At 38.0% G+C, this 25,769-nt stretch overlaps 1 protein-coding gene across 1 annotated transcript in view; it reads right to left on the bottom strand.

Moving 5' to 3' along the window:
- The window catches only part of Dnaaf6 (dynein axonemal assembly factor 6), a 41,990-nt gene that overhangs the window by 4,036 nt on the left and 12,185 nt on the right, over positions 1–25,769 (bottom strand). The window contains exons 3-5 of the mRNA XM_052746473.1: positions 25,457–25,529; positions 23,076–23,181; positions 18,219–18,315 (exon numbers count right to left, since the gene is read on the bottom strand). Coding sequence (XP_052602433.1) covers positions 18,219–18,315; positions 23,076–23,181; positions 25,457–25,529 — 276 coding nt within the window. The remainder of the gene's footprint in view (positions 1–18,218; positions 18,316–23,075; positions 23,182–25,456; positions 25,530–25,769) is intronic.

Below are 25,769 nucleotides of genomic sequence, written 5' to 3'. Positions count from 1 at the left end.
TCTGTTACCTGATGCTCAGGCAAATTTATTATGGTATACAATATATCACCACAATATAATATTTACTAAGAGGAAGTGTCAACTATGTGCCAGGTTATGTGATTTCCCTTTATTGATCTTAATTTTTCTCATGGAGAGACGGAGTAGTTCAGTGAGTGGATAAAGGACAGCCATCGGTAATGTGACTAAACGTTTTCTGACTCACCACTAGATTTGGTAGGGATCTTTGAACACCTTTATATGAGTAGGTTTCATATAAATGTATAAAATGTCATGTTAAGTGTAGGTTGGCAATGGTAATTTGTAGTCTCCTGGTAAAAATACCCATACCACATTTCCCGGGAAAGTACTGGCAACCAGAAAAGTTAAATTAAAAAAAAAATAATATAACCTCCATCTCCTAAGAAAGGACTACCTACTAGTTTAGCAAGATTTCGCTTACAAATGTCTCATCACAGTGACCACAGGGCCCAGCAGCCAGCAGCAGTTCTACTTCTGGTTATGTATCCAAAAGCATTTAAAGCAGGAACTCAAGGCCAATTATGGCTACACATGAGACCTTGCCTCAAAACGACAGCAATGACAAAAAGGAAAAAACAGAAGAAAAAAGAAAGAAAAAGAAAACATTCAAAAAATTGTACATGGTTTTGTTCATAATAGCTGTATTCAGCATAGTCAAAATGTATAAACAGCCAAAATATGCATCAGTCGATGAATGGATAAAGTATAGCATGTACACACAATGGAATATTATTCAGCTGAAGAAAAGGACAAAGTATATTAACTATTATAAATGTGTATGAGTATACTGTCCGCATGTATGTCTGTGCACTACATGTATACCTGGTGTCTAGTGGTCAGAGGAAGGCATAGATCTGCTAGACTGGAGTTATAGGCAGTTGTGAGCCACCATGTGGGTGTTGGGAACCAAACCCAGGCCTTCTGCCAGAGCCACCAGTGCTCTTTACTGCTGAGCCATCTCTCTAGCCAGATCCAGCACATTTTATTGATAAATCCTGAAAACATTATGCTAAAGGAAAGAAGCCAAGCATTAAAAGGTGCATTTTGTAAGATTCAATTTATATGGCATGTTCCGCATAGGCCAATCCAGAGACAGAAAGTAGACTGTAGTTTGAAAGGGGCTGGGAAGTAGAGAAAAGTGGTATCTGCTTAATGTGTATGAGATTTCCTATTAGGTATATGAAATAATTTGGAAATAGATATTAGTGGTAGTTATACAGCACTGTGAATACATCAAGTGTCACCAAGGATAAATGTATATTTTACCGCCAAATTACACTTCTCTAATTTACATCTGTCTTAGTTAGGGTTTTTAGTGCTGTGATAAAATGACATGATCATAAGCAACTTGGGGAAGAACAGGTTTACTTCGTTTTAGAGCTTATAGCCCATTATCCTCCAGGGCAGGAACCAATGCAGAAGCCATAGAGGAAGGCTGCTATTGGCTAAGGATTGCTATTCTTATGCACCCCAGGACCACTTGCCCAGGAATATCACCACTCCAGCGAGCTAGGCCCTCCTCCATCAATCATAAATTTAAAATAATGCACAGCAGGCTTGCCCAAGGGCCAGTCTGGTGGGAATATTTTCTCAATTGAGGTTACCTCTTCAAAAATAACTCTCACTTGTGTCAAGGTGACCATGCCAGCAGACCATCTACTCTTTTTGTGATGGGAGTTGACATATATTATGATAAATGTGTGAAGACATATAATTTCCATAAACAAAGGAACAAAGAAAATGGAATTCAAAGTTCAGGTAAATTATGAAGCTTTTTCTAAGGTAAACTAGATGACCTGACATTTTAGTTATTTCGAGAGTGCAACTGTTGGAATGGCCAGGGTAAAAGCAAGCTTTAAGGGAAATGCATATGAAATAATGTAACATACTGGAATTTCCTCCTAAAATGCTCAATACATAGTGTAAGGTTTGTGGATCAATACATGTTTCTGAATTATATTTTCTTTATTAAATCTGTACTTAAGTATGATGATAAATAGCAATCTAGAGGTGATAGAATTTATGTACTTCCTGTGGTTAACTTTACATTTTAGAAATTAAATCTTCACAATTAGAGATGCCTTAAGTGAAATAAATAGCACATTTTTCACAGAAGCAGTTATAGGCCCTCTGCCTCAAAATAAATGAGCATTAGCTAGGACGAAATTCCCACTTTTACTGAAATAACCTTCCAGTCAGATAGCCAATTTGAGATGCCCTTTAACGTGTCATAGTCGCCAAATGGATCAAGGGATAGAACTATTTGTTTCTTCACTTTGAAATGTTTAGATCTTTAAAAGTAAAATAGTATTTCATAACGGTTGAAAGGATAATTGAGAAGAAATACTGATGATGTATGAGAAATTTAGATAGAATTCCTAGGCAGAACTTCAAAGTGGTTATTATAATAATCTGTGGTTCCAGTGAAAGATAATTCAAAGAAGCAGCTCACTAATTTTTCCTCTTAAGAAAATTAAAAGTGTCTGCTACAATATTTCAAAGGAGGGACAAGAGAAAAGACAGATTAGGTGGGATGGTGCACACCAATATCTCACAAGATAAGGATTCCATGGGGATCTTAACAGCAAATCCCCTCTTGAAACTGGAAGGACTTGTACTTTTCACATGGATCAAGGGATATAGCTGTTTCTTTACTTTGAACTGTTTAGTTCTTTAAAAGCAAAAAATTATCTCTTGCAATCTTAGCAGAAAACTCCTCCTGAAACATGAGTCAAACTTGTTTAATAATTGGTAGTGTCAATGAATACTTGGAAAACAGTTGACCTCTAATTGTGCGCAACACTTTCTTTGTTAAAAACTGCCAAGTATGGGATACCACTGACCAAACAAAGGAATTTAGGTTCTTTCTTTTACGTAGTTTACAAACTGAATTCATTTAGAAATGACTGCACAAACAAGATCTGAACAATGATGCTATCAATAGAGATGCTAATGCTCACTGCGGAAAATACCATGGGATTCCACCCACTAGACAAGGAACTACAAGCAACTAATGACTGCTGAGAAAGGGAGACTCAGTTCCTACTAGAAATGAGCTCCTTAATTAGTTACCCAACACAAAAGGTTCAGCCCTCAAACCATATACATACAAACAATAAAAATGGACTCAGCAGGTTGTGTGTGTACACACACACATAAGAAAAGGAGGCTAACAACTGAGGGGGAACATGGGAGGGGTTAGAGGGGTAAAAGGAAGGGGAAGGGATGTAATTCTATTTCAACTAAAACGTATTTTTAAAAAGGAATAATTTTAGAACGTTTTATATGTAACTTGGCTAGTCTATAATATTTACTGAAATTTTAGTAAAACTTAATATAAACAGATGGTTTCAGGTTGGTATTTTGAAAACTATTCTAAATTAATTCAAGGGCTGTAGATATCTATTTGTCAGAAGTATAGACACTATTCCTGATACATTTGATTCTTTAAAAAAAAGTTAAAACAAAACAACATCAGGAAACTGTGGTAAAAGAGACTTAGATAGGTTTTATCTTGAATAGCTTCAACAATTTAATTTCCCATTGTTGAACTATGGAAATACATGAGATCTTTTTTTTTTCCAAGCCACCGCAGTAGTTTATAAAAAACCTTTTTTTTGGGGATGGGGGTTCGAGACAGGGTTTCTCTGTGAAGCTTTGCGCCTTTCCTGGAACTCGCTTTGTAGACCAGGTTAGCCTCGAACTCACAGAGATCCGCCTGCCTCTGCCTCCCGGGTGCTGGGATTAAAGGCATGCGCCACCACCGCCCGGCTAAAAAATCTTTTGAACAGCAGTAATCTGTAGGAAAATGAAAAAACAAAAATGATGGATCCATACCTTGAATTTACATAAATATTCATCTCTAAAGATTAAGTATATAGAAACCTGTATTCTCTAAAACAAGGGCACAAAATCAATAAGGCATAGTTTTAATTAATGTAAGTTTTCTGTAATGTCATTATCATTTTAAACATTCCAGTACTACATTGCCATGCCTTCCTTTTCTTTTTAAAATATGTCCAAGAAACATGACAGGAGTCTTCTCCTATCACAGGAGTCAAGAGGAAGCTCAAGAGTCAAGAGGTATGGTGAGGCGGCCTGTAACTCCAGCAGTTGGAAGACAGGCAGGAGGATTGTGAGTTCAAGGCCAGACTAGGAAACACAGTGAGACACTGCTTACAAAGCCCAAAACCAAGCTCAGCTCATCCACAGTCTTCCACAATTCCACAGACACCTATTCCTCCCCTAAATAGTAGCCTGCTATCTGTCTTGATACAACCAAAGCCATTATGCTTCTATCTCCATTTTCCCACAACAATAAGAAGCCTCATTACTTATAACCTAATAATTAGCATATGGCTATTTGTATCTCTTCTGCTGCTGTTTCCTCCACTTCACTGATTCCTTGATGTCTTCTGTTAGGTCTACTGTAACACAGAGCGCCTCACTCCTTCCTCACTGCTCACCTCTTTGAACGGTCTCTTTCTTTTCTGTCTAAGTGAAATCTGTGAGGCACCATTTCCCTCACAGTCTTTCCAGTTGGTTCCTGGGTTTGTTTGTTTGTTTCTCCCATCTCCTTTATGTCACTGCCTGTCCCTTCTCTTTCATTAAAAACATTTCATCACACCAAGTGACAAAACCCAGACACAGAAATGAAAGGGCCTCTCTTATATACACAATCTTCTAAAAAGGAAATGCATAGAGAGAGAATGGTGTTACCAGAGTAGGGGAATGCAAGAGTCTGGTAAAAGAGTTCAAAGTTTCAATATTGTAAGATGAATGAACCTAGAGATTTGAAACACAGCATGAAAACTATAATTAAGATTATACTGTATAATAAAAAATTTCTGAGATTCTGCTTTAGGTACCCTTTACAATTGCACACAAAAGGTAACATATGAAATGATGTATATATAAACTGACATGATTTTAATAATCATTTCATTATGTATATGGATATAAAACTATTTGTACATCTCAACTACATATAATTAAAATTGCCACATCTTTATACTATACTGTCATTAGTGTTTGTATTCAAATCATCTATCAATTTTCAGGATGCTTCTGATTTCAATAATTCTTTATTCTCTATAATATTTCTAATATCATCTCATATCTTAAACATCAGTGATTCAAATGTTTACTCAGATGATTTTTAATATTAAATTTTTACTTCTTCATCTCCTTTAAGTCTCTGCTCAAATATTGCCTTGTGAGGGGCTTTTGCTGTCTATACGACAACAGTTCTAATTAAGAAGATATTCATCAACTGTTATTGTGTGCATGTATGTGTATATACATCTCTTCCTAAATATAACCTGTTTAGTCTATATAATGTTACTTGTATATATGATTTCTGGGCTGAATGTTGGCAATGGGCAACCAACTGGTGTGCTCCTTCCTGGGGGGCACCACTTCTCCCCCTCCCAGCTCTGTTCAACTGCCTGTAGTTCTTTCGCAAAGTTGAGGCCTTGTGAGCTTGCTCCCACCACATCCACATGTTCACTGCTGTCATCCTTGCTCAGCTCACAACTGAGCGATCATGCTGGGGACTCTTTATAAGTGTAGCTTCTGATGTTACTAGGACACATAATCTCACAGGAAACTCCTTGATCCTCTGGTTCTTACAATCTTTCCACCCCCTCTTCAAGAGAGCGGGAGGGGTGTGTGGGAAGGTTTGGAGGGAGGAAAGGGAGAGAGAAACATTGTAATTAAAATACAGTCCCAAAAACAAGGAGAAAGGGGGACAGTCCTAAGAAATGGTGTCCATTATTCGCTACTATCCCATAATATAGTTCTAGGGTTATTAATTGGTATAACAAATAGAAAGAAATAGGTGGCAAAATTATAGAAAAGTAGGAAATAAACTTGCAACGTGAGAGAATAACACGCCAGGTTGAATAAAATAACTTGGCATACTAAAGGGTCAGAACCATATGGCTAGAGTAAGTAGAAAACAATGAACAAAGACGTAAATGCAACACAAGGTGAAACTGAAAGAAGGTAAGACAGAACATATAGGAACTCACAGATCAGGACAAAGGCATTTGAGTCTTGTTCTAAGTGCAATAGGAAGTCATTTAGGGGCCTAAGAAAAGAAAGATGTGGTCTAAATCTGTATATTTGTTTGCTATCTTTCATACGAAAAAAGATCTTGCTATATAGTCCAGCCTAGCTTTAATTTACTCTGTAGTCTAAGCTGACCTTGAATTTACCATTCTCCCAATTCTCCCTACAAAGTACAGGAACTGTTTACTTTTTAGAGATCAATTACACTGTGTGTCAAAAGGCTACGGTTGAAGCATGGAGATGAGTCAGAGAAAAATCAAAATGGATCAGGCAAGAATTGGTGGTACTTTGGAACATAAAATCAATTGCAGTAGTAATGAAAATTAGAGGGATTTCGAATGTATTTTAAAAGTATAACAAACAAGACTTGCTGATGGGCTGACTATGAAATATCAAAGAAAGAGGAACGAGAGCTGAGCTGGGTTTTTAGTTTGAGCCTGCTCTATGCTAGGAAAGCGCTGTTATCTCCTAGCTATATTATCCCTAGTAAATAATATTGCCATGAGAAAGTTTAAAAAGAAAGATGTTCAAAAAAACAATTATATGAGTATTTTTATGGACATGTTGAGTTTCTGTCACCTACTAAAAAAGTGGGAAGTAAGCCAAGGGACTAACTGAAAGGGAGCAGATAAAGAGGAAGGATGTCAAGGCTCAAGGGAATGTGCAAACAGTGAGATGGGAGCAAAGGAAAGGAGGACTGGACAGTGATGTGGAAAGAAAACCAGGAGGTAGGTCATTAAAGACAAGACAGAAACTGGGTTTCAAAGAGGAAAAGGTCAACAGAGTGGAATTCTGCCGAGTTGTTTCCTTATATGTCCAAACTGTCTCCCACTGTCTTTTTTCCTGAGACAGAGTATTATCAGTATGCAGATCAGGCAGGCCTCAAACTTGGTGGTGATCCTTCTGTCTCTGTCTCCTGAGTGCTGGAATTACAGGCATGCACTGCCACAGTCAGACAAACTGTTCCTTTTTAATCAGGGCCTTGAAAGTAGAGGGAAGCTATTTGGGCATATTTGTATAGGGAAATACTTTAGTTTTCAAGATTATCCTTTAGTGGTTGCTAAGGAGGGAACTCGGGGCCTGGCATGTTCTCGGCAAGTACTACACATCTGAGCTGTAGCTACACGCTCAAGACTGACCCTCTTAAGGCAGGAATTAATGATCCCTGGCCCCTGAGTACAAAATGATAATATCTTGTAATATAGTAAGTGAAAATGCATCTGTTCTTTCCTAGGCATCCCTTAACGTCTTAGAGTAGGACTACATTTGAATGTTTGTTCATTAGATCCAGTGACACACAATAGGAAAGAAATAAATGTCAATAAAAGAACAGATATTTGTCATCAGCTTAAAAGCTTACTTAAAACTCTCCTATTCTACAATGTTCTTCAAATCCCATGTATTCTTCCGTCTCTCCCCCTCTCTTCTCTACTAAACTTCTGTAAAGAATAGTATTTATTAGCACCACGCTCTAACCAACTGAGCTAACCGCAACCTAGATGCCCTTCAACTGAAGAATGTATAAACAAAATGTGGTACATATACACAATGGAATACTACTCAGCAGAGAAAAACAATGACATCATGAGGTTTGCTGGCAAATGGATGGATCTAGAAAAAATCATCCTGAGTGAGGTAACCCAGACTCAGAAAGACAAACATGGTATGTACTCACTCATAGGAGGATACTAGATGTAAAACAAAGGATGACTGGACTGCTATTCACATCACCAGGGAGGCTACCTGGAAAACAGGACCCCAAGAAAGACACGGGGATCGCCCAATGACAGAGAAATGGAAGAGATCTACATGAACAACCTGGACATGAGTGGGGGTAATGAAGGGCGAGGGTCGAGGGAAAGAGAGTTTGGGGGAGCGGGAGATCCCAGCTGCATCAACAACAGAGAGGGAGAAGGAGAACAAGGAATAGGAGACCATGGTAAATGAAGACCACATGAGAATAGGAAGAAGCAAAGTGCTAGAGAGGCCCACAGAAATCCACAAAGATACCCCCACAACAGACTGCTGGCAATGGTCTACAGACAGCCCGAACTGACCTACTCTGGTGATGGGATGGCCAAACACCCTAATTGTCATGCTAGAAACCCCATCCAATGACTGAGGGATCTGGATGCAGAGATCCATGGCTAGGCCCCGGGTGGAGCTCTGGGAGTCCAATTAGCGAGAAAGAGGAGGGTTTATATGAGCGAGAATTGTTGAGACCAAGGTTGGAAAAAGCACAGGGACAAATAGCCAAACTAATGGAAACACATGAACTATGAACCAATGGCTGAGGGGCCCCCAACTGGATCAGGCCCTCTGAATGGGTGAGACAGTTGATTGGCTTGATCTGTTTGGGAGGCATCCAGGCAGTGGGACCGGGTCCTGTGCTCATTTCATGAGTTGGCTGTTTGGAACCTGGGGCCTATACAGGGTCGCTTGGCTCGGCCTGGGAGGAGGGGACTGGACCTGCCTGGACTGAGTCTACCAGGTTGATCTCAGTCCTCGGGGGAGGCTTTGCCCTGGAGGAGGTGGGAATGGGGGGTGGGCTGGGGGGAAGGTGAGGGGGGCAAGAGGGGGGAGAACAAGGGAATCTGTGGCTGATATGTAGAACTGAACTGTATTGCAAAAAAAAAAAAAAAAAGAATAGTATTTGTTTTGGTGTCTTGTCTTCCTCTCTTTCTCAGGCCTGCTCAGTTTGCCATTTTCCATGACACTGAAGCTGCTGTCTTCCAAAGACCAACAAACAGTTCTTTGTGTTTATTTTTCTCACACTTACTTTATTTTTGAGACTCATACATGAGTCCTATATTTACATGATTTCTACCCCATCCTCTCCATCTCCAGTTCTTCCTGTATCTCCCATTCCCTCTCAAATTCATTAGCTCTTCTCCTTTAGCTATTACTGTTACAAACACACACACACACACACACACACACACACACACACACACACACACACACCATGTACACATGTGTATGTGTATGTCTGTGAACACAGTCTTCTGAGTCCATTTAGTATTGCTCATATGTATATGTGTTCAGGGCTGGCCACTCCTTTATTTTTATTAAATTTTCCATAAAGTATATTTTGATCATATTCTTTTCCCTATCCCAAATCCTCCCAGAGCCTCACCACCTTCCTACCTACCAACTTCATGGGCTTGAAAAACAAAACCCCAAAAGCAAAAATCAAAACAAACAACAAAACTCTTACAAATACCTGAGACTAGATAGGTTGTGGGTCCTTAGGGGAAAACCTACTACTATTATTCTGCTGAAGGAACATAGCAATGACTCCTAATGACATACCCATAGATCAGGGAATTGCTCAACCCCCATCAGAGAAGCTTCTTCTTGCAGTAGATAAGTATTAACACAGAGACCCACAACTAGACCATGTGCAGAGACTGAGCTACTCTGGAGCTCAGGGATCTAAGTGAAAGAGGAGGCAGAAGGAATGTAAGAGCCAGAGGTGGAGGATGACTCCAAGGCAACAGTATCTCTGAGCCACAACAGAGGCAAACACGTATGAATTCACAGAGACTGTAACAGGAGAACAGAGGCAATGCACGTATGAACTCTGAGAATGGAACAGCACACCAGAGAAGATACACGTATGAACTCAGAAACTATAACAGCACACACAAGGCCTGCACAGCCTCAAAACATACAACAACCCAGCATGGAAAAGGGGAAGCGACACAAAATCCCACCTTTAACCAGGAGACTATTTGTAATCAGTACCTGCTGGCAAAGGGAAAATCAGTTTTCTCGAATAGAGTGTCACTTAGTGTATCAACCACCCTCCAAGGCAGGTCGCCTGCCAAGAAGTAGTTGGCTAACACTACTTGTTTTGGTTTTGTGAGCTTTTTATTTTATTTTGGTTTGGCTGACCACTTCTTACCTGACAAGTCTAATGTTGGTCCCCGCAACTCTGAGTATCTGTTTTAATCCTTCTTTATTTCTTTTAAGTTATCTTAACTTGTATATAAAAATGTACAAATTGGGCTGAGGAAATGGCTCAGTGGGCAAAGGGCTTGGTGTGAACCTGAGTTCCAATCCTAGAACCCATGCAGTCGTTCTGTATGTCTGTAATCATAATGCTCCTACCTCAAGATGGAAGACATGGGCAAGAGAACAGGCAGGAGCAAACAACACAGAGACTCCTGTCTCAAACAAAATGGAAGGTAAGGACCAACACCCGAGCTTGTCCTCTGATCTGCACATGGGTACTGTGGACCCCACATCACCTCACCCATTATGTGCACAGCACACACGTACAAATTACTCATATGTATATTTAGAAATTACTCATATTGATGAAGTACAACATGATGTTTTGATACATTTATACAGTGTGATGTTTTAATCAAGTTAAACCTATCTTTCTCGCCCAACATGCATCCTTTCTTTATTGTGAAAACAATGAACCTCCTTTCTTTTAGCCTTCTGAAATATACAGCACATAATTATTGCCTGGAGTCACCCTGCTGTGCAGTAATATCCCAGAATTTCTTGCTCCTGTAACAACTATAATTTACTGCCCACTAACCAACCTTTCCCTATTCTTCTCCCCTCTCCACTCTCTCCCACCTCTGGTAAATAACCATTCTATTCTTTACAATAAAATTGCTGATATTCTATGTGTCTTCCTTTGTTCATCCTTCCCTTAAGTGTTGGTGTTTTATCATGCTGAAAACTTAAGGTCTCCATATATGAATTTCAGGGGTACACTATTCAGTTACAGAAACTGCTTGTCTGTAATCAAATGTTTCTGCCAGTTCTGGCTCAATAATTATGGACCGTGTGATTTTGATCATTTGATGAAACCACATCAAAATTGCATCATTGAAATGTAAAATTACTGATGCTCTATTACTATGTAATATGTATAAGACATTTTGCACCATTATTCCATCCATGGTTTTGAGACCTTTTTGCAGTTATTATGTATCTCATGATGAAAGGCTTTTACTTTTACACTAATATTGATATTTTTAACATTATAAATATATATTACTTTCATAATCAGAAATATATTAAGTCAATACAATTATATTAACTTTTAAGAATATATTTGTTATCCTCTCCCACCACCACAATCATTATAAACTAATGTTGTAATATTAACTATAAATGTATGTGTGTTACTGAGAGAGCTATTAGAAATTTAATTGAAGGTTCACTGTACTGCCTCAAGCTGATAATAAGGAATCCTTTTACAGCTCAAATATCCTCCCTGACACATGGCTTGATATGTAACCAATCAAACAAGGTCAGCACAATCAGGAAGCTAAAACAAGACAAAATAGGTGTCTGTCCTCTAGAATTTTAAATGGAAAAAGATAATCAACTTCATTACTAAGTAGCTAAATCTATTTATTTACTAGAAGTAAATGAATATGACTGTTTTAACCTTAAGATACAAATCAGGATTCAAGAAGCACACTATTCAAGAAACAAGTGAATTCTCAGTGAACTGATTAGAATGACTGACAGCTTTTTGAAATAAATACATGTGATAAACATGTGATTCCTGGTTCTATCTGCCAGATGCTGACTGCCTTCTAGACCATCCCCAGATTCCTCCCTGTTCTCAGGGAGGTTCAAGGATGGGAAGAAGACTCCTAGCTCGCACTTCAAAGAAATGACCATGAAAAACAAAACAAAACAAAAAGCAAGCTGGTTTGTTTCCTTATCAATATAGATCCTTCAAAGCATGAGTGCAGAAGAATTATGCATCAATTATAGTTTAAAAGGAATATTAAACTACCCGAAGTCTGCTTTTTCCCTCTCTTAAAACCATGAATCACTTAGCAGAATAACTGTAGTCCCATTCATTTTTGGACATTAAATATGGAAATAAGTGAAATGGGAATTTGCTGATCTAAATCCCCCATGCAGCCACCTGCTTCCTGACACAAAGTGTCCTTTGCAGAAGCTAACTATCTCCCCACATATCCCAGACACCCATACTTCTTTTCTTCCCCTAGACTCCTCACTTGTCAACCACAGTGCCTCTGTCAGTCCTACTCTCAGGGGTTAGGCAAGTTCCCATTCTTTCTCCCCTCGTTTCTATGATGGATGTTCTTCCTCTATCAGCATCTTTGTATCTCATACTGCCTCTGGAGTAGTCCTGAAATTCATACCCCACCGTTTAACTCACCCCCTATAAAATAATTACCAACTATAATGCCAGACAGGAAAGCTAAAATCTGACAGCCTCTTATTCTCTTTTACCTTTCATGGCAAAATACCATATTACTTGGTAACTTAAACAGTAGAAAGATAGTTTTATTTTCTCACAGCTCTGAAGCCTGGAAGTCAGAAATTAGTGTGAGAGTGGTATTGATTATAGTGAGGACCTTCCTGGTGTACAGGAGCAAACTCTTTGGTGTCTCTTCTTACAAGATCTCTCAGCTCATCACGAGGGCTTCACATGATCTGGCCTGAACCTATTTCCTAAAGGCCTCATCCTCAAATTTTATCATGCTGAAAACTTAGGGTCTCCATATATGAATTTCAGGGGTACACTATTCAGCCATAGTACATAGTGAGACATTCAAGGGATTTCACATCTAGCCCTGCTTCACTTATTCTGTCTTATCTTTTACATGTCTACATGGATTCTGAGGCTTTAAGAGCTTCACAGATAGTTCTCAAAACACATATGCATATAATAACAATTAATGAAAAATGAGGCCATGAATTTGAAAGAGAGTAAGGATGGATATATGAAATAGTTTGGAGGGAGGAAAGGGAAAGGAGAAATGTAATTATTTTATAATCTCAAAAATAAAAAAGAAAGAAAAACCACACCACATGCTTTCACAGAGTTATGACTTTATTCATACTGATCACTTTGCTTAGAAAGCATTTCATATTTGCTACGTGACAAAATACCATCTGTCTTTCAAATGTTCAGGTCAAATGCCACCTCCATTGTGACATGACTTTGATTGTCCTTTCTTTGTACTCATACCATTCTGCATATACCTCTATCAGATTCCAACAGCCTTAGTTCTGCCCAATTTTACAAGTATGTTATTAAACTAATGAATTGCTTGTGCTTCCATACCCTCATCTCTAAAATGGGAGTAATAATAACATTGTGTCAGGGTTATTAATAATTGTTGTTTCTACAGAAATGCCTAGCACATAATCAACATTATATTGACCATTTGCTATTATTCCTATTATTAAGTGAAAGCAGCAAAACAAAATAATTTTTTTCATCCTGTAGGAAAATATCTCTATTATGCTACTCTAGTGACCCTGCAATATTCACATAGGCCATATAAGCAAGGTTATACTATAGTGTGACCTAGGTCTTAGCAGAATATATTATGATCCTCTGGGAATGTGGGAAGATAAGTAACCTTTGAGGGATTGCCTCACTGCTGTTTCTTATCTGTCTCTCTAACTTGTAAGGGGCCCTCAATCTTGCAGGAGGTTACCATGAGGCAGTGTCTCACACTACTTCTTAGTTCCAGAAAAGCACAGAATTTGCCATTTCACTTACCTTAAGTGCAGATGCAAGCTATAAAGTAGCTAGGTGTAGTGCAGAGTTGACCCCACAGCAATAGTCTACCCTACTGCTCAGGTTACCTGCCATATGGACCCTTTTAGTTTTATATTATCCTTTAAGCAAAAGATTTGAGGAGCTGATTGAATAGTGATCTTGTTAGTACTGTCTGTGTAAGTAATAATCTCCTTCCTTTGAGGGCCATTGTTTTCCTATTGATGAATATGTGAAAATCTGTTCACTCTGCCTAGCAGCTCCCACTGCACCAGTGCTTAGGGACTGCTTAGTATTGTCAGTAAGGGAGAAGGAGAAATGTGTTTACTTTGTTCAACATTATTTATCCACTGTGTGGTGCATCTATAGCATCTAGGCACATACTAAGTTCTCTTTAAGTATTTGTTGAATTAAAAATTTATAGCAAACAATGATATGCAAGTATTCTAAGACAGTATAGTCAGAGATATTTACAGAAAATCCACAGAGTGGAGACCTGGGGAGGGGGGAAGGATGGAAAATACAAAGAATGAAAAGGACACTAAAATCAAACCAAGTAGGAACCTTGTACTCATGAGGTATACAGAAACACATCTGTGGTGGTTTGAATGAGAATGGCCCCTACAGGCTCATATATCTGAATGTCTGGTTCCCAGTTGGTGGACTGTTTAGGAAGCATGGGAGGTGTTGCCTTGTTGGAGGAGGTGTGTCACTGGGGGTAGGTCCAGTCTCTCCCTGTATGCAACTTTCAGATTAGATGTGAGCTCTCAGCTACTGCTCCAGAGCCATGCCTGTCTGCTTGCCACCACACTCCACATCATGGTAATCATGGACTAGCCCTCAGAAACTGTAAGGAAGCCCACAATTAAATGATTTCTTTTAATCATTTGGTCATGGTGTTGAGTCACAACAATAGAAAAGTAACTAAGAAGACATCTATGTCACCCATGAAGAAGAAACTCTAGCTCTCTTATCATTCACTAATTCATTAGGAGTATTTGATACCTTATAGGCTCAAACTTAATATAATAATATAAAGAGGAGAGACTAGATCAATGTTCTTCAAATGTGTTCCAAGGAGCTCCTATCATTGTTATTAGATACTTATTGGGTGATGGTACCTTTTTCATCAAGAAAACAGTACTTTTATATGTTGAGATTTCTCATAAAAGTGTATTTGAAAAAAAAGCTTGACAGCTAAAACCAAAGCAAAACAAGTCTGTAAACCACAGACTTAGCTCAAGCTCCAACTCAAAAATACTTCATTACAGATCAAGACAAGGGAGACTGGGTAGTTACACATGCAGGAGTAAGTGGCAGGGGTATAATAACAGGCCATTAGAATTTGAATAATGGCACTCTTTAGGTTTGGGGTTAGAAGAAAAGGACAAATGATAATTTTTTAAGTCTCTGGACTAGATTATTACATATCAACCAAGTCCAAAACCCACTTAAAATAGTTAGCCAATGTTGAGGTTCAATTTTATCCATGTTTTAGTATTTCTGATACTGAACTGCATCACACAATTGATGTGTATAGTTATCTTTTTGATGTAACTATCTTTCCTTTAAAGCATTTTAATCAAATGAATAACATATTTATAATGTGAAGATGTCTCAGATACAAAAAACCACCATGTTATCAATAGAAAAATAAGCGCTTAGAATTGAGAAAGAAATAGTTATCTTAGTTGGGTTACTATTGTTGTGATGAACAACATGACCAAAAGCAACTTAGGGAGGAAAGGCTTTACTTCAGCATACAACTCTCATGTCAGATTTACCACTGAGGGAAGTCAGAACCAGAACATGGACGCAGAGGGCTTGGACGAGTGCTGTGTGCTGGCTTGCTTTTCCTAGGTCACTCAGTTTGCTTTTTTTTTTTTTTTACAGCCTCAGACCACCTTCCCAGGGGTGGCAAAACCCACAGTGGACTGGGCCCTCCCACATCAATCATCAATGAAGAAAATGCACACACTAACTTGTCTACTGGCCAGTCTGATGGAGACATTTTCCTAACTGAGGTTCCTTCTTCCCAGATGAACTTGGCTTGTGCCAAGTTGACAAAAAACTAACCAGCACGGATGGGGTCAGCAGTCTCTTTACTCTGAATCTTACTAGTCAAGTTAAGCAATGAGAATGGATGCCACCACTCATTTACTCACAGAAAAAAACCAACAAGCTAAAATTTGGGAGTTTATTATTTACTGTGCAGGGAATCAACCCCATGGCCTCCTGTATATTTCTATTTCTATTAATATTTCTAACCTAAACACTTCCAACCCAAGTCAGGGCTTTTAAAAAATTCTGTTTTGAGAGTCAGTTTATCAGTATTTGATTGCCCACACTTTTCTTGATTCTTGTTAGAGTCACCATTTACTCAAATTCGCCATGCTTTTACCCCTTTCCATATACTCTTATCTCGGCTTAGCAGGCCTTTCTTTGCATGTTGTACACTGTAGAAATCATATTTATCCAAATGTAATTAACTAATCTTTTCCTGCTTTCTATTATTCTGTAACTGTTACATGCCTCCACACATGCACTGACCACACAGAACGCCAGGGATTCTTTTTTAGACATCTATCACATTCACTGGAAATTTCCTGAAAGCAAGTGACTATTTCTGAATTCTCTTTGTGTGTTAGTACTTAGGACAGTGTTTGGCATGTGGTAGAATTCGTTTAAGAATTTAAAGATGAAGAATAAAGATGAAAAGAAAGGAAAGCAAGAAAAAAAAAAGAACAGTATGGAAGTGGCGAAGTGTGGGGCTGTGGTATGGCTCAGCTGATAACATGCTTGCCTTGTAAGCATCAGGAGATGAATTTGAGTCCCCAGAACCTATATCAAAATGCCAAGCGTGGTGGCACGTGCTTGTAATTCCAGGGCTGAGGAGGTCGAGACAGGAGGATCCCTGAGGCTCTCTGACCAGCCAGTCTAGCCTAATTGGTAAAATCCAGGCCAAAAAAAAAAAAAGACCTGTCTCAAAGGAGGTGGATGGTGTTCCTGAGATGAGAATGACATCCAAAATTGTCCTCCAGCCTACACACAGACACACACAGACACACACAGACACACACACACACACACACACACACACACACACACACACACACACACACGCAGAGAGAGACACACACACAGGGCGGGAGGGAGGCGGGAGAGTGCTGTGGCACTAACAATGTTTTACTTGATTGTTCTTCATTGGTGTCCATGCCTTATCCAAACCTGAAGATCTGTTAGACTTACAATTGCCTACATTGAGTTTAATTGCTAATAATAAAAACAATTTATCTTTATTAGGTTTTTTTCCCTAGTTGATTATGAATTCATTAGAGGGTAAGCACAAATATTCTCTATATATTCTTATTTGGTTTGAGATAAACTGTATATTCCTGTTACAAGATGCAATTTAGTTTCCAAGATCCTTTATTCAGGATAGCTTTAATATTAAAACTAATAGCAATTTGCATAAGAAAAATGGATAGGCTTGCAACAGTTTTATTTATTTAGAGCCTAGAATTTCTCCAGAGCTTAGAGCAATCACCAACACTAGACATCAAAAACATAATTTTACAGTAATTTAAGGGAGAGAAATTTGAATATTACTGGTAAGACCCTGGGAACTAATTACTTCAAGATCACTTGAAATCTTAACTCATTAGAGTTTGAAAAATCTCCTGAGGTACTTAAAGTCACTATTCCCATTATGTTACTTGATTCAATTGAATGTCTTAGATTTTGTTAATAAGAGAAAACTTGAAGCCAGTGCCAGAAGGAGAGTCCATTTATCATTTTCTTGAGAAAAGATATTAAGCATCTCCTGTGGGTACCTCAGCACTCGATAATGTAAGAGAAGGAAAAGGATTTAAAAAAAGAATAGCCCCTGATCTAAAAAAATAACATTCTAACACCAATTACTTGTTCATGTTGTCAAAGTGAGCTGAATTTCACATTCTAGGGTTGACTCACACTTTTCAACAAGATCATTATGAGGATGGAATAAGCAACACTTAAGTGCTAGCATTCCTATTATTGGCATTTCTATTGTTGTTAGAAGTGGCGACATGGTCCCCGATGTGCTGTGGCGTCATTCAAGCAAGGGAACTAACCAACATTTTACGACTACTTTTAGCAGTAAAAACCAGATCTGAAAATCCAGAAGAAAATACTTTTTGAATTTCCCCATTACAGGCTGAGTCATCCCAAGAATAGAGAAGAAATAACAGATATGACAGATTCCGGGAAGGAAATATTTTATCCCATTTGGCCTGTCAGCTCATCAGAAGGTAATAACCGGTCAGATAAGCAGACGGCAGGAGAATGGAAGGATATTCAGTATGATATTAGCTAGTGTTAACAGGACTAGAAATAGTGTATTGGGTCATATGAATTTATCATGTGTATCTGTACATTTTGTCTAACACACATAAACTTAGGTGATTTTTGGACGTGATCCATTTTAAATGATCTCATCAATCCCCTGGCAACCTTAAACATAGCAGCCCCCATTTGCAGTTTATATATTTGTTTACAATCCTATGAAAATAGCAGTTATCTGTAATGGTCATATGCAAAATGAAGAAGAAGAGGTAAGGCTTACCACCAACTCCTGACAGCTTGCTGTTGAGGGATCCTTTCCTGTTAATCCGAGGTATATGTCCTCAGTTCCCACTGTTTGTTGGAATACAATCTCATAACTGAAAAAACACCAATGACAATTCTCAGGTGAAAGAGCCATCTCGTGTCACAACACACAATGGATACTAGAGACTTTTTGAGATTATGTTAGCACAAAAAAAGAGAAAGGACTAAAATAGATAAAGTGCTCACTATTTTTCAAATATGTACTAGAACACAAAGAAACAGAAGTCTAGAAATGCATTCAAAACTTAAGCACTGAGGGGCAGACTGAGATTTTGGACATACTGTTTTCTAAAATAAAGCTTACCTGTTTCAGATATATGCCAAATAAGTGGGTGGAAGGAACTTCTAGTATAGGCCCAATAAAATTACAAGTAAAAAAGAATCATTCCTTGAACACAATGGCTCAGAAAAATACTGAGCCCATACCCATGGGATTGATGAATAGATTAAAAAAATCCTTTGCTGACTGTAAACTGCAAAGTAAAGACAATCTAGATTCAGTATTGTCTGTCATTAACTGTGTGACCTTGGTGAAGTTACAAATGCACAGGATCTTGGCTCCTACATTTGTATGATTTATAGGAGACACAGGTGTGAATGACCTGATCTCAATGGTTGCTTGTGCTTCTAAAGCCTACAGCAGAAACACGGTGGTGGTATAGTTGTCACAGCTGGACTATGGGGTTTTGATTCAAGTCCAATGGGACTCCTAATACATGAAAGGTTTTCCTGATCTCTCTCTCTCTCTCTCTCTCTCTCTCTCCCTCCCTCCCTCCCTCCCTCCCTCCCTCCCTCCCCCCCCCCCCCTCTCTCTCTCTCACACACACACACACACACACACACACACACACACACACACACACACTTCACAAATATTTCCTTTGAGGTACTCTATCTGTTCCAATAGAACGAAACAGTGATTTACAAGGTTTTTTTTTTTTCCTTTTTCATCCTTCTTCCCTTTCCCCTCCTTTTCTCTTTCCTTCTCTTTCTTCTCTTCCTCCTCCTCCTCCTCCTCCTCTCTCCTCTCTCCCCTTTCTTCTTCTTTCAGTGCTTGGAATCTAAACAAGGGCATCATACACACATGTTGCAAAGTGTTCTACCAAGGACCCACACTCTCAGATTTATAAATTCATTTTTAATTTTAATTCTACCCGGAGAAGTAGCACAACTGCAGATTAGAAGGCTAAAAGACTTGACTTTCTGACAACTTGTAAATAAGAAAGAACAAGAATGAGAAAGAAATGTCTCTGAGTTTGAACGGGACTAGCAATAGGTAGCTGCTTGATTCGGAATACCTTTCTCTTAATAAGCTGTAGTGTCTACCAAGTATTTATAAAGGTGAATTCAGGTTAAAACAAAACAGAAGGAGCTGAACTGCATGTGCATGACTTCCCAGATGAAGTTCCTCAAGATTCTGCACTTATCCTAAGCAAAGGATACCATTTCCCTACCTCATACTTTCTAGGTTTACCTTGAGGTCCCCAAGGCACCTCAGAGTTTATGCATCCAACACATAACTGTGTCTTCCCCATCTCTAATCCTAAATAATAAATTCAGCATCCTCTTTGATGCTTTCCTCCCATCCTTCATATGTTGTCGATTACTAAATATTCCTTCAAACTCCCTGAAGTAATGACCCTTGTAACCCTACCGCCAAGCCAATGACTCAGCTTAGGTCCTTGTTACTTTCCATTTGGTGGCTGCAACTCTTCTTTTGTGAACTTCATGTTCATTATCCATTTTCCTCTTTATCCATTAGGACATTTTTGAAGTGAATCTCCATAAGGAAAAAAATCGAGACAAAAATTCTTATAAAGCAGTTTTGTTCATGTCGTGACTGGAGTTATTATTCTCTTTGAACCTTGGCAGATGTTCTCTGGAGAACTTCAAATGTCTAGGTGAAAAGTGGCCATTTACTCAAGTTTCATTCTGGCTGCATATGGATGTGAGGCTTTCATTCTATAATATGACAAATGAATGAATTTCATATAGATACAACTTGAGAGTTAGCCATTCTTTAGACACAGAAATGTGCCACCTGCCCAACACAAAATGAACTCAACGGCATCTCTGTAGGTTCTTTGTCTCAAAATGGCATAACAGGGCCTTTTCTTTTAATTTTACCTTTTTTATTTTTAACTTTTTTTTTCTCATTTGTACCCTACAGGTCCTTTGTGTATATAATATGGCTCCAAGCTTTGTGTTTTATAGGATTCCTATGTGTGCCAACAAGTGAGTCTCTGAGTCGATATATGTTTCATGTACCTTTTCTTGGGCTCTTTCCTTTCTGTTTGCTTTGTACTATTACAATGTATTTGGATTTTTTTAATCTTATTTTTTTTTTGAGACAGGCTTTCTCTGTGTAGCTTTTGCGCCTTTCCTGGATCTCACTCTGTAGACCAGGCTGGCCTCAAACTCACAGAGATCCACTTGCCTCTGCCTCCCGAGTGCTGGGATTAAAGGCGTGCGCCACCAAGGCCTGGCTTTGGCTTTTTTTTTTTTAAAAAAATCTTATTATATATCATATTATTATTATCCTTTAGAAGCTTGTTTGGTTTTTTAATGGGAGACAGAAAGGGGGTGGATCCTGATGGGAGGAAAGGTATGGAGGAAGTGGAGGAATAAAGTGAAGGGAAATTGTAATCAGGATATATTATATGAAAAAAACATATTTTCAAGTAAAAAAAATTGGAGTTTCTTTTACAAGGTTTAAAATAAACATATGTCAATTGAAAAACTAGATTTTTTTAAATGAAGTACCCAAAGCAGGATAAAAAGTTTAACAATTTTTTACTTTATTCCTTTTGGGCCACGTGTTTACCTTTTTATTTTTATTTATTTATTTATTTATTTATTGGTTTCTGTGAGACAGGGTTTCTCTGTGTAGCTTTGCACCTTTCTGGAACTCGGTAGCCCAGGCGGGCCTCAAACTTACAGAGATCCGCCTACCTCTGCCTCCCAAGTGCTGGGATTAAAGGCATGTAAATCATTTAACATGTATTGCACCTAAACTATTTCATTTTTATTTTAAACTGAAAACACAGAGACAGATAATTCTGCCAAATATTTATGATGTAAGATGTTAAGATTATCTGTAAATTTTAAGATGCCTTTATAAGCAGGTTTTAAAAACTGACTAGAGATGTATCTTACACAGGCTTGGCTAACGAATGGACTGACTGTGGTGGCTATTTTTATGTCAATTTGACACAAGCTAGAGTCACTGGAGAGGAAAGGGCCACAGTTCAGGAAATGTCTCCAGAAGATCAGGCCATAGGCAGGCCTGTAGGGCATTTCCTTAATTATTAGTAATGGGGGAGGGTCCAGCTCATTGTGGGTGTTGCCGTCCCAGGCTGTTGGTATTGGGTGCTAAGAAAGCAGGCTGAGCAAGCCATGCAGAACAAGGCACTAAGGCAGCACTCCTCCATGGCCTCTGCACCAGTTCCTGACTCCAGGCTCCTGCCCAGTGTGAGTCCTGTCCTGACTTCCTTCAGTGAAGAACAGCAATGTAGAAATAAGTGTGAGCCAAATTAACCCTTTCCTCTACAAGTTGCTTTGGTCATGGTGTTTCCTCACAACAATAGTAATCCTAACTAGGACATGGACCTTGAAAAGAGAAGTCATATAAATGTTTTAAATCTTTGATTTTTTTTTAAAAAATAAAGCTTACAGGTCTTTGACATTACTTATTAGAAATCTGTATCCTTCCCTTCAGTTAATTATCTGAGATCTACCATTGCTTTTATTTTCAAAGCATACAAGGATAATTAAAAAATATACACCAGAAAGTTTTGTAGTCAGACTTAAAAATGTCAGATCACTTGCCATAAAAGTCTTTCAGAGCCGGGCAGTGGTGGCACATGCCTTTAATCCCAGCACTCGAGAGGCAGAGGCAGGCGGATCTTTCTGAGTTCAAGGCCAGCCTGGTCTACAGAGCAAGATCCAGGAAAGGCACAAAGCTACATAGAGAAACCCTGTCTCGAAAAACCAAAAAAAAAAAAAAAAAAGTCTTTCAGAATAAAGTAGGCCACACTTGAAGGTGGAGGAAAGATCCCAAGTCCAGACCAGCTTAGGCAGTAGAGCCTGACCCATTCTAAAGCAAAACAAAACAGAAGCCTAAAACTAAACAGAGCACATTATAATTCAGAAATACTTGTTTTATATTTCTAGGTATTTTAAATACTCAAGATTCTAAGATACAAATGTATATAAGTATTTAAAAGTCTATTTAACCATTCCTTAAAAGAGTGAATTTTTTTATCACAATTAAAAGATTTTGCACAAAATGGTTGTAGAGCAAAACTTGAATCTCAGTTGCAAAATATACTGAACACTGAGCATAGCCCTGAAATATCTAGCAAATAAGTCTGCATAATAATGGATAATTGGAGGGAGGACATAACCTTGTACTGAAACTACAGAACATTGAGTAATTAAAAGTAGGTCTTTGACACACAAACATGGTATTGTAATTTTGTTGTATGTATGTTTATAATTTAATGGGCTGTTTTTCTCTCACTGGTAGTTCTACATTAAACAAAAACTGAAATTGAATGTAAATTTAATAATGGAAATGGCTATATTTTTCACTATTGCTAGGTAAATAACTAATAGGAAGGCATTGTATTTCATTATTTGTCTTTGTTCTAGAACAGGAAAAATAATCAATTGTATGTACCCTTTGTATAGCACTGTAGTTTTATCTTTTATATGGTGCAAGTTACTTCATGAACTTTATAAAAATATAATAGTATCAGATGATACATCGAACCTAAGTATCTAAACACATTCCTGGTGTCACTTGACTTACTCTGGGATTTCTCGAACATCCCATATATCATCATGTTCTGCTCCTTCTGGAACCTCTTCTGGATTCCAGATGTTCTCACTTTCATTACCACTGGATTTAGGGATGGCTGTGAAGAAAGAGAAGACATAACTGAAGCTGTTACTTGTTCATGTTCTTCATACTCATTTGGGACAACTAATCAAAAACATTTTTATTTGTAATCACTAACTCCCCCATCAACTAAATTATAAATTACCTTTAATATCGTTATAGGCCAATGCATTACATAAATGTAACAATAACTGTAGAAAAACACATATGCAAGAAGAAGAAAATACAATAATCTACAACTCAATGGCCTGAAGATAATCAGTATAGTTATGCTGGTGGTATACATATTTTTTAGAAATACAAATAGGTTCTTGTGTAAAATTTTCACTTAAGAAAAAATGAAGCATAAGCAATCTGATTTGGATAGTTATATTGTCATGCATTGTGTTTTACTATAAAAGCTCTTTGACACAATTTCTATGTATGCATTACACAATTTTTAAAAATCATGTCAATTAAAGCAATGGAAAACAATGGCTGGAATGATTACTTTTTTAATGCAGTATTTTCCTATGGCACATGCGCACTTTAAGGAAACTCTCTATCACTTGTCCTTTATGCAGAGCTGAGCAGGTGCTTGGGTTTCTATGTATCATTTTTAAATGTTTAAAAATCTATAGGCTCCAGTAAGCATGCAAAAGCCCAGCATGCATTCTTTCTATTGGTGCATCAAATGGAGACCCACCTTACACTCAAAACATTCCTCTCGGTCCTTTTAAGCTTTCCCAGAAATGCACCTGAGTGTCACGTTTTCAATTCCACAGTTCTTTGTAAAGCATCTGCTTCTATCATGAGTTTTCCAAAGCCTAAGTGCAGGCTTATACATAACATTTTACACATGACTCATTGCCCTCCAATTTTTGAGATTACCAGACCTACATTATTGGAAATATGGCAACATGGAAATCCATCCAGATATGTACTAGTCTGTCATATTGTGAGTATCTCTGGAGTAGAGCAAAGAGCCTCTTGTGTGCACAGTAATAATAACTGAAAATTTTAAACCACCCTCAGACCTCATTTTATCCATTATTTTAAACATTTTTTTTCTACAGACTATCTTTTAAATCAGTTAATTTGATGAACAAAATGTGCTTCTCCTTTCTGGTCATCCTCTGTTGCAAGAGAATTAATGCTTTCACATTTTCAAAGATTTGTAAAATATTCCATTCTATGAAAATGTATAAACAGAAATGCTTGGGAGTCACAAAAATGGCTTTCTTATTTTTTTGAACTGTGGTTTATTTGTTTGTTGTGTTAGCTGAGTATCTAACACTGAACTACAATCCTAGCCCCTGCACCAGTGATTTTTTTAAGGAACCCCATGAACTTTCCCTTTAGAGACATTTTGATGTCAGATAAAATTACATAGCTGTTTGTTTTGCTTTCTTCTTTAGAACTCTTTAAGCTCTGTCAGAACAGATTTTTTATTTCCTTTGTAGTCACAAAGATGATCATATTGCCTGGTACAGAACAGACTCTCAATATATTTAAATATCCAGTAAGTATTTATTGAACTTGTTTTAATAAATGGATTTTGTGAAATTGCTACACTATACAAGACTGAAAAATGAAAAATCTAGGTCTTGATATTCCTATGGTTGTAACAGAAGATGAGGAACGTGCCTAAAATTAGGCCTAATCATGTATCATTTCCTCAGTCTTTTATCTAGAAAATGCACCAAGGAATGCAGACAGTTTAAGGAAAATGAACTTTCCTTATTAGAAAACTACTAACCTGAAGCATAAGTAAAAATGTCATCTTTGCATGTAAACAGCTGCTCAGCAGGATTGCTTCAACTCACCTCTTTTTGTTTTGGTTTGGTTTTTGAGACAGGATTTCTTTGTGTAACAGCCCTGGCTGTCCTGGAACTCACTCTGTAGACCAGACTGGTCTCAAACTCACAGAGATCCTCCTACCTCTGCCTCCCTAGTGCTGGGACCAAAGGCATGCGTCACCACCGCCCAGCTCAACTCACCTCTTTATCTATTAGAATTCACATGCTTGTTTTGAATTGACAAATTAAAAATTAATTTGTTGTCATGTGCAACAAGGTTTTGAAGTGCGCATAAATGATGGAATGACTAAATCAAGACATACGCATTACTTCACATATTTATCATTTGTCTGTGGTGAAAACACTTTAGATGCACCTTCACAGCGATCTGAAGTATCTAATACAACATCATTTACTTCATCTTATTAAATATTAGTTTTTATTAATCTACTTTTGCTGAGGAAAATACTATATTGATTCTATTTATCTATATTACTTTATTAAACAACTTACCTTTGGGCTCTTTGGCTTTAGGCGGTCCAATATTCCCAGGACCCATGGCTCCAATAGCAGGTGTGAGTTGTGCCTTGAGTAGAAGCAAAGAAGTCTACTATTCTGGAACCACTACTCGTATAACATATATCACTACTAATAATTTAAATCTGATGAGTTGTCCGTCTAAAAGAAACAACCCTCATAAACAGTTCCACTTTAATCATTCACTATTGTTACACAATACAGACACAGATGCCAACTATTGTTTTCAATGTGCTTTCCTCGTCCTTTCAAAAGAGTATTTGCTTTAATAGACTCTGAGGCCGAATTG

The sequence above is a fragment of the Peromyscus californicus genome, unplaced genomic scaffold (assembly GCF_007827085.1).
Source record: "Peromyscus californicus insignis strain IS unplaced genomic scaffold, ASM782708v3 Scaffold_10__1_contigs__length_136768540, whole genome shotgun sequence".
Lineage (NCBI taxonomy): Eukaryota > Metazoa > Chordata > Mammalia > Rodentia > Cricetidae > Peromyscus > Peromyscus californicus.
The sequence above is the reverse complement of the archived record's forward strand: the minus strand, read 5'-3'. Positions and strand labels throughout refer to the sequence as shown.